The 12,407-nt window shown below is 42.0% G+C and overlaps 1 protein-coding gene across 1 annotated transcript in view; it reads right to left on the bottom strand.

Annotated features, from left to right (window-relative positions):
• FER1L6 (fer-1 like family member 6) overlaps positions 1–12,407 on the bottom strand; it is a 98,903-nt gene that overhangs the window by 39,977 nt on the left and 46,519 nt on the right. The window contains exons 13-19 of the mRNA XM_030011882.2: positions 12,036–12,216; positions 6,090–6,210; positions 4,689–4,789; positions 3,957–4,047; positions 3,045–3,164; positions 1,750–1,902; positions 201–387 (exon numbers count right to left, since the gene is read on the bottom strand). Coding sequence (XP_029867742.1) covers positions 201–387; positions 1,750–1,902; positions 3,045–3,164; positions 3,957–4,047; positions 4,689–4,789; positions 6,090–6,210; positions 12,036–12,216 — 954 coding nt within the window. The remainder of the gene's footprint in view (positions 1–200; positions 388–1,749; positions 1,903–3,044; positions 3,165–3,956; positions 4,048–4,688; positions 4,790–6,089; positions 6,211–12,035; positions 12,217–12,407) is intronic.

Raw genomic sequence — 12,407 nt, forward strand, 5'->3', positions numbered from 1 at the left:
CTTTCTTTCCTTGACATCTGCAAAGTGCCGGTAGCAGGACTGATGACTTGGCAATGAAACCAGCCTTTTCTGATGAAAAGATGCTAAGTCATGATCATCTTAGAACAGTTACTTTAAACAGAGGTTGTGCTGCCCTCTGAATTAGAGCTTTTGGGGCCACATCTCTTAATTGCTAATATGGAGAAGAAACAGTGCCTTACTTTTATACAGCAGGCAGGCAGGTGAGGGCACCACACTGTGCCCTGAGTTGGTGTTAGATGATAATTCAGTCTCATATCCCACAGGCAAATTCTCCATGATGCTGTGGGCATAGCTGGCAGGTCCAAGCCATAGATAGATGTCCACCTTTGCCTGCACAGTCCAGCCCAGCGGGCGCTTGCCTGGTAACTGAAGAAAAAAATCCACCCATCACAACAAGCTTGAGAGAGAGATGGCTGGATGCTGAGTCCTACCAAGCCAGAGAAAAATAAAGGAGCATTCACTGAGTTGGTATACTGATAAATGGCATTTCTCCACAGTGAGTGGCCCTGAGACTCATTTAGCACAAGGAACTTCTGTGATTCTTAGGGAAGAAATGAGTAGTTTGCTTGGTTGAAAGTCTATGTAAATGGCATGCTGCCTGATGAGCAGAGGTTTGGGCAGGCTACCTAATAGCTGCAAGCATATCAGTGCTAGCTGATATCCTGCTTTTCCCAGACTTCAGCCCACTTTCCATTTCATACAGTTTTGCTGGTCTCCAATAGTTAGCCCCATGTATTATTAAATATATTCCTCCATTGGGCAGGTCAGAAAATATATTCCAGTATAAAACGTTACTAGTCTTGATGAACAATACTATTATTTCCTTCCTCTCTGCTCCCACTTCATCCAGCTCTGCTAAACTCAGTGTTTAGCATTATCTGTCAGTGTTTAGTATTATCTGTTCCTATGGTAATTCTTGATGTTGAAAGGGCTGGAGAGTTAATTATGGTATTTTCTTGTTCCTGCAGGCAAATAGTGCTGTGCTTAACAAGCACCTACAGCAACTATCAGGAACTTAGATATTTCTAGCTGCTCTTAGCTGTGCTTTATGGGAGTGCACCCAGCAGCTCCAGGTGAAAAACCACTAAAAAGTCATTATATTAAGTTATTATTTTCTTGTGTGTTTGGGTTTTTCCTGATGGCCACAGTAACAATTACATTGCATAATATTCCACTGCCAAGTACTACCAGTCACACTGCCTTTGTAGGAGTATATCCACTAAGGTTTTCCTTCAAGACGAACCATCCCATAACAATATTTTGGACATATATTGCACAAACCTAGCCACATTTTAAATAGCAAGCATAAATAATTGCTGTATTACCTCTGAATACCTAGGTTTCCCTGCTATCTGAGTTGCTGCGTGCTGATCTCCTACCAGTCTCCTCCTGGACTTTCATGTGCTGTGTTCTGACGTCTTTGCCAGCAAAGAGGCTGTACCCCTTCTATCTGTTTATGTATAGAGCTATAGCTAAACAATGCTATATACTTGCCATAACAAGTAGTGAGAGAATTAATTACTCATACACCAAGAGCCTGGGAATGATACAGTGCTTAAAGGACAAGCATAAATGTAAGAAGCAAATATTAACAGATGGCAGATATAAACGTGTACACATTTTTAGAACATTACAAAGATGACCCTGTAAAATACAGTCCCTGGAAGAAATCTGAATACTGAATGGTCCCCAGGCATTACCTGTGTTTGCAGAACGCCCCAGACTTACTTTCAGGAAATAGGTTTTAATCTTCCCACAGTCCTTGCCTCTCTGCTCTTTTGCTGGGGAATAGAGTATGTTTTTTGCTGGCACTCTTGCATATGCAACTCTCTTGCTGCTGCTGAGCATCCAGATGAACACATCAGGCACTGTATTCTGCGGCTGTTAAATGACGAGAAATATTGAACTAAAGCTGAATTCTTTCTATGAGCCAACAACATTATTTTTTGTTAAAAGACTCTCTACCAAGAGCTGATTCCCTCATGACTCCTGTGGAGTGGCAGATGTGCACCTGGACTGAAGGAAGCTGTCATTTCATGCTTTGCAGTCCAAACCTCCATTCCTAAGCACAGCTGAAGATAAAGAGTTTTGTAGAGTGATTAAGGAGCACCCACTCTATAAATCATTTCAGGAGAAACTAAAACTAAAAATCTGGGTATGACTGTCTCAGGAAATAACTTACCCACAGATTGTGTAAGCTGAAAGTACCTACTGTGGAAATACCATCAACTTCATCTCTACCAGCAAACCAAAAAGGACCAGGACCAAACTCAAGCACTGGCATACTATCATCTGTTCTGCTTGTGAGGATGCTCCATGGCATTGCCTTGCCCTGTCCCAAATAACATTTCCCCAAGCAAAGCCTGAGTATGGTTTGAAGCAAAGACCAGCCCAGGGCTGTTCCCAGGAGGCACCGTGAGCGAGGTCACTCTGTTTTGGGAAGGAAAAGAATTTGGGCATAGGCTGCAAACCATGCCAGGCTGTTCCACTTGCTCTCTGAGCCAGGAATAGCCATGGCCTGTTTGGTTTGCTAGCACAGGCAGTTCTCAGAGAGACAGCACTCCACTGGCTGGATTTTGCCCTGACCAAATATGTCCATTCTTCTGTTATTCTCAGGCTTAATAGCATGTCTAAGCAGTGTCTGCAAGGTAAAGTATAGTATAGAGACCCCTGAGCTCATACCAGTCCAAATCACTATGTCCATACATGTGGAGACATGAATTCAGATTAGAAAGCAGTCTCCAAACCACCAGGGCACATATGGGATGACCTTATTTAAAAAAAAAAAAAAAAAAAAAAAAGAAGAAAAAATTCTCCATACCACATCCCCTCCATACCACATAGCCCAATGTTTCCTACCCCAGTCTGTTAACAGCTTCATTTAATGCAAAACAGGATTGGGTCCAGATATCCAAAGGAGAACTCTTCGGATAACCAGGCCAGGAGTTATTATTCACATGGGATTATGAAAATCAAAGTTAAGCCCTGGATTTTAAATTTATCTGAATTTCTGTGTGGATTACCTCATCAACCAAGAACCGAATTTTATCTATAAAGCTTTGAGTCTCATGTATCATTTCATCCAGTGACATCTTCTTTTTCTGCTGCTGAACAATTCCCTTGGCATCACTAGACATTGCTTCCTGCAGTCGGGAAAAACAGTATGTATTTTTTATGCATTATCAAGTAGTTTGAACTGGACACAGAAGGAGAAAACAGTCTTCGATTCAAGTTGAGAAGAAAAGATAGAGACACATGGTTCAAGGTAACAACTATGTTCTTTGTCACAACAGAAAGTGATCTACTCTTTGGAGTTGAATAAAATAAAATGTGAATGTCTCCCATTTTCTCTTTGTTCATATGTATACTGGATGTATGGAAGTCCCAAGAGACATGTGATTATCACCTAGAATTATCGGGCCTCTGCCCTGACAGAAGTCACAACCAAATTCTGTGCTAGAAACAGTAAATAAAGCTAATAAACATTCAGACTATCTCCACCCAGTTTGGTTTCTCCTCACCGGTTCCCTAGAGGAGGTGACTAGATCCAGGAATATCAAATGCCAGACTTTACTAGTCTTGAAGTTCAGCCCCACCACAGTAATTAAACGTTTAACAGCAGTGTTAATTTGGTGTTTTTCCACTGAACTCAGCATCATCCCATTTTAAGATGCATGAGAAAGAAAAATCAGCTCATTATTGTAACGTCTTATTTGTATTTAAAAACAACATATTCTGAATTATTTTAGGGTATCTTACAACTCCTCATTAAGCACAGCGGGGTTTATTGAAAAAACTGCTCTTGGATACTATATTCAAATTAATTACAAAACATTCCAGTATGGTGATATCAAATAGAAATTAAAATGTATGCAACCAGCATGCTTTCAGTTAACATCATTGCATCAATGCTTAAAGAAAAAAAATACACATACCAGCTCTTGCTTGAACAGCATGAGTCTCTTTTTGTCCAAAGCAGTGTAGTTCAACCCTTTGGGCTTCTTTTCAGCAATGGTAGTGAAGGCCCTAGGACACAAGAATAACAGGTTCTTTAAATGTGTTACTTTTTAATGCGAGCCTCTAAACTACATTGGAATGAAATGCAGTACATGAACCAGAAGACAGAGATGCTGAAATTCTCTAAATTAAATATTGAGCACTTATAAGATTCAAAGAATAGAGTCCAAAAAGTCTGCACCACATTTCACAGAAACAGGGTTAATATTTAGAAATTAGGGTTTATATCTATTTTGAGCCCAATCATGTCATCTGACACAGAACCCACTGGGTGATTTATCCCAGCATGTGGAATCCTTTATCTTAACCTTGTCCTTTTTTACAGTATGTCCATCACGCACTTTATTAAATCTTACTTATCCCATATATGTTCTATTCTTAGAGTCCAGAAAGCCAAAATAATATGACAATGATTGGCAGTAGTCTACTCTCAATACTGAATACTGAAAATAACAATAAAATATTTTCTCTGTATAAATAGACATTGCAATTTGGGAAGGCCTTTGCTTTTACAAGCGAATAGATAAAATACATATCTCAGTAAATTTACTGTACTTTTTTTTTATTATCATCAGTTTCCATGTCTAGCCTCAAAATTGTAGCCAACATATAATGTTGATTTTCTGTATGCCTCTAGTAAATGTAGTTACCTGCTTTGATTGATAAAATCATTTAGGGTCGTCCTCATTTTCTCCTCAGATGCAATCTCTGAAACCTTGATCATGTCCTTTACTTGCTCTAATGATTCTTCCTATGAAAAACACATGAAAAAGCCGTTATGTAAAGGAGTGCACTTTGTCATTCTGCCAGTGTTATAACACCATTATTCACTGTATAACTATCAAGAATGAGGGAGGTGACTTTGTAACCTGACAGAACAGAACCTTTGATATATCACTACGCTTGAAGTGTGCAGAGAGAAGACTCCGGCAGCATGATTTATCTTGACCTTTCCCCAGTCTCTCCAATACTAGTCCAAGCTACTACTGCTTGGAGCAGCTTTGTTTTCTCACTTTGGTGAAGATCAGTCCGTGGGAAACATTCTCCACTAGGTAGGAGGAAAAACTGTAGTTCTTCTTGGTTCTGTTTCCAGCCCTGCTGCCTAAATTTAGCAAGTTGCTGGAGTTAACTTCTTAAACTTTAGTGGGCACCTGAATCCATATGCAAGGTTTATTGCAACACCTACCGTTATCATTGAGAAATGGAGTCTGTTCTTACAAACTAAAATAAATGGCTGGATTTCCAGAAAGGCCTGTGGATGTTAAGGTACACTGACAAACATATCTCTCCATATATATACTCAGATGTTCAATTTTCAAATACCTGGGTTCGAAATGTTGGCCTATAAGTCCCTATCTTCTCATGATACAACCTTGCATGAGTATGACTTCAGTGTTGCTGCTCGTGAGGTATATAAGGATAAAGGAGGGATGAATCAGACTCTTAATGTGAGTGCCCCAAATTAAAATATTCAACATTAGAAGTCACTTTAAAAAAAATACTACTACTTTCTTGAGACTGTTGATAGTCAACGTTAAACAAGGGTAGAATAAAACATCATTATGGGAAAACACTATGACTAGGGCATCACAGTGACTGCCCATGAGACGATACGCCATTTTGTTTCTATCAATGTTTTTAGGAAAGCTAAAACCAAAAAGTGTCCTTTAAAGAGTCTCCAGCATAAACACAGGTTAAACCATGTGGTCTGGGCAAGAAGATATTAGAGGAAGAGCCATAGGAGACAGAATTATTCTGTATCTCATATTTTAATTGTTTCACTGTTCTTACAAAGAATAAAATGTTTCTGAGAAAAGAAGACAGCCCTACAGCCAAAAAAAACAAACTGTGGACAGGAATACTTGACTAGCTCTAATAGATCAAAGCAATTGGACAAAAAAAGAGAAGGGGCTGATATCAGCTACTCTTTCACAAAATGAACAGCAAGGAATGCAGCTGGGGGAAATATTGAAGGCCTGTTTTGGGGGACGTGACCTCTCACTGCCATACTCTGGTGAATACGTGAACCTGGGAGGATCGTTGCTACTTACCAGGTGATCCGCCATTTTCTCAAGAGTGTTGGAAGAGTACAGACGAAAGGTCTGGTTGCCCCAGTAGCTCTTGACACAGATACACGGCTTCCTCTCATCGTACGGCAGGTACTGGTAGTTCCTGTGAAAACAAAGTACGGAGCAGATCATAAAGGTGAGGGAGGAGTTCAGGGGTAGGCGCGAGTGTCGTGGTTTAACCCCAGCCAGCAGCTAAGCACCACACAGCCGCTCACTCACTGCCCCCCCACCCAGTGGGATGGGGGAGAGAATCAGAAAAAAAAAGTAAAACTTGTGGGTTGAGATAAAGACAGCTTAATAGGACAGAAAGGAAGAAAATAATAGTGATAATTATTCATAATAAAAATAATCACAACAATGATGATAAAAAATAATAATATGACAGTAATAATAATAAAAGAATTGGAACATACAAAACAAGCGATGCACAATGCAATTGCTTACCACTCGCCAACTGATGCCCAGTTAGCTCCCAAGCAGTAATCCACCCCGCCCCCCAGCCAACTCCCCCCAGCTTATATACTGGGCATGACATCACATGGTATGGAATATCCCTTTGGCCAGTTTGGGTTGGCTGTCCAGCCTTCTTGTTGGCTGGGCATGAGAAGCTGAAAAATCCTTGACTTAGTATAAACACTACTTAGCAACAACTGAAAACATCAGTGTGTTATCAACATTCTTCTCATACTAAATCCAAAACATAACGCTATACCAGCTACTAGAAAGGAAATTAACTCTATCCCAGCTGAAACCAGGACAGCGGGAAAGAAAAACTGTTCCGTGCTCTCTCACAGCACAGAAACTGAAGACATGACAGGACGTGTTCACATGTGCTAACCAGTAAATACTGCAAAGAACAACCACAAACATCACTTATGCTACCTGTGAGATCCCTGAAGAGAAAAAGCTTGAAGTCAATGCATCTAGTTTCAGTGCTTTCCAGGGTGAGAGAAAAACCAGGCAAAGGGACATGCAGAGGAGCTCTGAAATACTGTTAATGGTGGCAAGCAACAAGGGGAAAAGGAACAAAGATTAAAATCTGACCACCTCTTCAAGAGCAATGGCTCCACACACTGCACAGCAGGAGAGGCATGGCAGAGTGTCACCACCACATTACTTTCACAAGATGCTTTGTTTCAGAAGCAATAGCTAGTGGAGATTGACATTCCTTAGCAGAAGCTGATCTGCAGGACCCTGCTTAGTAAAAGTGATACCAAACTCATAATAACTCAGTGATAAAATGCTTCTGCTGCTCTCTCTTTTCTCACTTTTAATCTTAGGTCCAATTTGCCATATTGACTCTTTTTGTAATGCTGCTTTCTTTGGGTGTTCAGCTGTCTGAATGTCTTGTACTGAAAAAAATGAGCAAGACGCCAGCATAACCAGAGGCTCTGCACACTTTAATGCACACCTGCCACAAAGCCTGATGTTTTGACTGGAGTTGTGGTAGGCACTATGTCAAAACCATGTACTTGATAAGCACATTGTCCTCCCTTTATATAAATACTATAGCCCTATGAAACACCATGCTCAGCCATACTGGATTTAACGCTAGGGGTCTCATCATTTTCCTTACTACTGGTGGGACAGTGGAGAGCTTTTTAATGGATATGAAGCTCTATAAACTGCTTTCTTCTGTTAATTCTGTTAATTCTTTATTCTGTTAAACTGTTCTTCTGGGAATGGTTCTAACCCAATGCCACCAATACATGCTCTGCCGCTGAGAAGAGGCTGTACTGGAGAGCTATTTTCTGGTGCATACTTTTGTCATGGTTTAACCCCAGCTGGCAACTGAGCACCACGCAGCTGCTTGCTGACTTCTCTCTGGTGGGATGGGGAAGAGAATCAGAAGGGTAAAAGAGAATGCGGGTTGAGATAAAGACAGTTTAATAGGCAAAGCAAAAGCCATGCACACAAGCAAAGCAAACCAAGGAATTCATTCACCACTTCCCATCGGCAGGCTGGTGTTCAGCCATCTCCAGGAAAGCAGGGCTCCATCACACGTAACGGTTACTTGGGAAGACAAACGCCATCACTCTGGATGTCCCCCTCTTCTTTTTCCCCCAGCTTTATATGCTGAGCATGGCATCCTATGGTCTGGAATATCCCTTTGGTCAGTTGGGGTCAGCTGTCCCAGCTGTGTCCCTTCCCAACTTCTTGTGCCCCCCCAGCCTGCTCGCTGGTGGGGTGGGGTGAGGAGCAGAAAAGGCCTTGACTCTGTGTAAGCACTGCTCAGCAGTAATGAAAGCATCCCTGTATACTGAAAAATGTTTCCAGCACAAATCCAAAATATAGTCCCCTACAAACTACTATGGAAAAAAATAACTCTATCCCAGTCAAAACCAATACTACTTGCCAAGTGACCCTTCAGTATTCCTCCACAGAAACTGATTCCCTAAATAATAAAGGACAAAACTACTCAAGCTTCCTGTTCTTCACGATGTTCAACGACTGGCAGAAAAAATAGTTGCTCTTTCAATTTCCTCTCCTCTGGGAGAGGCTGTGGTATCCAAGAAAGGAGAGTGCACTTGGTATGGACTTGGCTTCTTCCATTTCAAGGTCTCTCTATCTGAGTACAGCCAAATTTTTAGAAAATTTGATCATCCTGCTCATCCACCCCTGAAATCCAGAGCCCCAGTAGACTAAGTTGCCTAAGCACGGGCATCCACCTGTGGGCCCAGAAGGGGCTGGGTCTTTCATGTTTGCTTGTAAGGATGCCTCAGATACCCTAGGTCATTTCACATAGAACTGGACACATGTGTTTAACCACTAAGCTAAGCCCACAGAAACCAAATCATTTGTTGCTCTCCAGTGTCCTACCTGTAACTCCTAACTTCCACACATCCCTAATAGGTTTATGTGACAATTTTTCTGTTTAAAAAGATGAAGATCTTCTCTACAACTTCATTTTACAGCCCTATGGGATATCAAAAGAAACAGAATTTCCCATTTACTTTCTCCTCAATAACCTACAACAAGGTGAGCATTACCCATTAAATTCGGTGCATAGGACAGCTACACAGGTCTTGGGTAATCATTAATTTTGGTGGTTTCATAAGAGGGAAAAACAATTCAACTATCTCCCGATGCTAGAACATTGTTGTGGTTTAACCCCAGCCAGCAACTAAGCACCACACAGCCGCTCACTCACTCACTCCCCTGCCTCAGCTAGAGAGGGGAGAGAAAATATAATGAAAGGCTTGTGGGTCTAGATAAGGACAGGAGAGATCTGTCTCTGACTCAACCAATTACCTCCACGGGCAAAACAGACTTGACTTGGGGAAAATTAACTTAATTTATAGCCAATCAAACCAGAGTAGGGTAATGAGAAATAAACCCAGATCTTAATATACCTTCCCCCCACCCCTCCCTTCTTCCTGGGCACAATTCCACTCCCAATTTTCTCTCCCTCCTCCCCCAGCAGTGCAGGGGGATGGCAAATGGGGGTTGGGGTCAGTTCATCACACGTCGTTTCTGCCGCTCCTTCCTCCTCAGGGGGAGGACTCCGCACTCGTCCCCCGCTCCACCGTGGGGTCCCTCCCATGGGAGACAGTTCTCCATGAACTTCTCTAGAGTGGGTCCTTCCCACGGGCTGCAGTTCTTCACAAACAGCTCCAATGTGGGTCTCTTCCATGACGTCACAAGTCCTGCCAGAAAACCTGCTCCAGCGTGGGCTCCTCTCTCCATGGGGCCACAGGTTCCTGCCAGGAGCCTGCTCCAGCACAGGCTTCCCATGGGGTCACAGCCTCCTTCGGGCACCCACCTGCTCCGGCGTGGGGTCCTCCCTGGGCTGCAGGTGGATATCTGCTCCACCGTGGACCTCCCCGGGCTGCGGGTGGATATCTGCTCCACCGTGGACCTCCCTGGGCTGCAGGGGGACAGCCTGCCTCACCATGGTCTTCCCCACGGGCTGCAGGGGAATCTCTGCTCCGGCGCCTGGAGCATCTCCTCCCTTTCCTTCTTCACTGACCTGGGGCTCTGCAGGGCTGGTTCTCTTACATGTTCTCACTCCTCTCTCCGGCTGCTGTTTCTGTGCCCCCTGCAACTTTTTTTTCCTTCTTAATTCTGTTCTCCCAGAGGCACTACCACTGTCACTGAAGGGCCCTGCCTTGGCCAGTGGCGGGTCTGTCTTGGAGCCGGCTGGCATTGGGTCTGTTGGACATGGGGGAAGCTTCTAGCAGCTTCTCACAAGAAGCCAACCCTGTAACCCCCCAACTACCAAAACCTTGCCACACAAACCCAATACAAACGTCTTAACCTGAAATTCATAGAGCTTATGAGTCTTTTCATGGAATTACTAAGAAAATTATATAGCCATGAAATAACTCACATGGAAGACTGAACTTTCATGTCTATTATTCCCTCTATGAGAATCTGGGGAAAGCACTTTTTCAGTGTTAGCTTATCCTTGCTATACATTTTGACATAAATGTGGAAAATTCCTGGCAATTTCATGGTGTCTGCTTTAGAATTCTTACTGCTCTGCCTGCTTCTTTAATTAGTAAGTGGTTTTAATCTCCAGAATGGACTCTTGTTACTGTTTTCTATTGTTCATTTATGCTTCTAAAATGCAGAGTTTATCTAAACTATTGGCTATCCTATTAAGTACTGATTAATACTAAAAATACCCAGTGATAAGACCAGTGAGATACAAATAAGAGATGACAGTCATAAAGTCATTAGCTGGTATCTGTGGCTGGCCAAACTGGTTTAGATAGCACAGGAGGGAAAAAAAGATTCAACATTTTACATAAATTTGAGGAAAAGAAATCTTTAATGAGAGAAAACTTTGTTAATATTGGAGTGAGCCAAGAAGCAAATAGCAGATTTGAAGAATGATTCATTCTTTTACAACGGTTCTTTAAATCTAAATTCTTGTTGAGGGAAAAACTAAAAATCCCACAGTCTCTCAGGGATGATAATAACCCAGCATGTACCCAAATCTGCAGTCCTGTTAATGAGGAGAGGCAACTATCTTTCTGTCAAACATTAGGTTTTTTTCCCCCTTCTCTTTATTTATTTGCTGCAGAAACAAAAATTTCTGTCATGGTATTTTCATTCTTGTTTTCTTCCACTAGCTCTTATTTAATCTGACTGAGCCATTGATTGCAAGAAAGGATGAAAGTACTTTTTAACTTAAGGGAGGTACAGAAACCAAACAGATCCAGGTTGATATTTGCCACCAGGTCCTTATATCTGTAAACTGCTTCACAATGCCTGACCTTCTAAAGAAAGAGGTACCATCTAGTCTTGGCACTCAGCAATGTCAGGGATTGTTCTTCCTACCAAAGCAACAAGGAAAATATTTCTTTTTATTAGCATCTTTGAAATGAATTAAACCTTTACACTTCTGTTTATAAACAAGGCCATTTAGAAGAACTGTTCTGCATGCTTTCATCCATTGCTCCATTCTTTTTTTTCAAGGACTATTTCCTCCTACTTCTGTTACTACTTGCTATTTAAGTCTACATCTATAATTATTAGCTCTGGAAAGTGTTCTGGGAAGCTAACTCTGTCTTGACCAGATTTCAATATTTTTAATGTGTTATTCTGCTTCTGGAGCTGGTCACTGGGTGGATGTTACTTGTGATCAGAGTATGGGACCCTAAAACAGGGATAGCGCTGAAGGAGTTGCACTTTCCTATTGCTTTCCAATGTATAGTTGGTATAACACAGTCCTTTTAGAAACACCAGAAGTTCAAGAGCCCATGAGGCCAAGATCAGAAGATGAGTGTAAAATGGCTCAGACCCCATTCACTTCAGTGGAGCCTAGAAAATTTACTGTTGTGAAAGATGTAATTGAGGATTTGAAAGCCTCAATTCCACACAACCTGTTTAAAGCTGCCACGGTTCATTAATGAGCTCTGCAGGATTATAAAATAGGAACCAGAGTCTGGAATGATAAGGTTTTGAAACATAGATTCTCACCTGTTCCCACCCGTGATCAGTGGCTTCTCAGGGGGTGTGGTGGATATCAGGGGTATGCCAAGGTCATGAGAAATTTCATCCTCCCCCTCATACAGCAGGCTTTCTTCTGCTTCTCTATCACGTGTCTTCTTTTTCCCTCCAGCTCCAGCTGACACCCCCTCAGTAATATTTCCGAAATTACCTAGAGACACAGGGTTACAAGTGAAGAGATGACTAGCTTGGAGGTGGTAAACCTGAATGAGGTTTAAAAAAAGAGAAAGACCAGTCATACCAGGGGAAAATCTTGTCCCCTCCTGTTCATTAGCTGTTCTGGTCATACAACAGTTTACAAAGGTCCTGACAGGATATGTCAGTCCTGATGACTTTTCAGAC

The sequence above is a fragment of the Aquila chrysaetos genome, chromosome 4, assembly GCF_900496995.4.
Source record: "Aquila chrysaetos chrysaetos chromosome 4, bAquChr1.4, whole genome shotgun sequence".
Lineage (NCBI taxonomy): Eukaryota > Metazoa > Chordata > Aves > Accipitriformes > Accipitridae > Aquila > Aquila chrysaetos.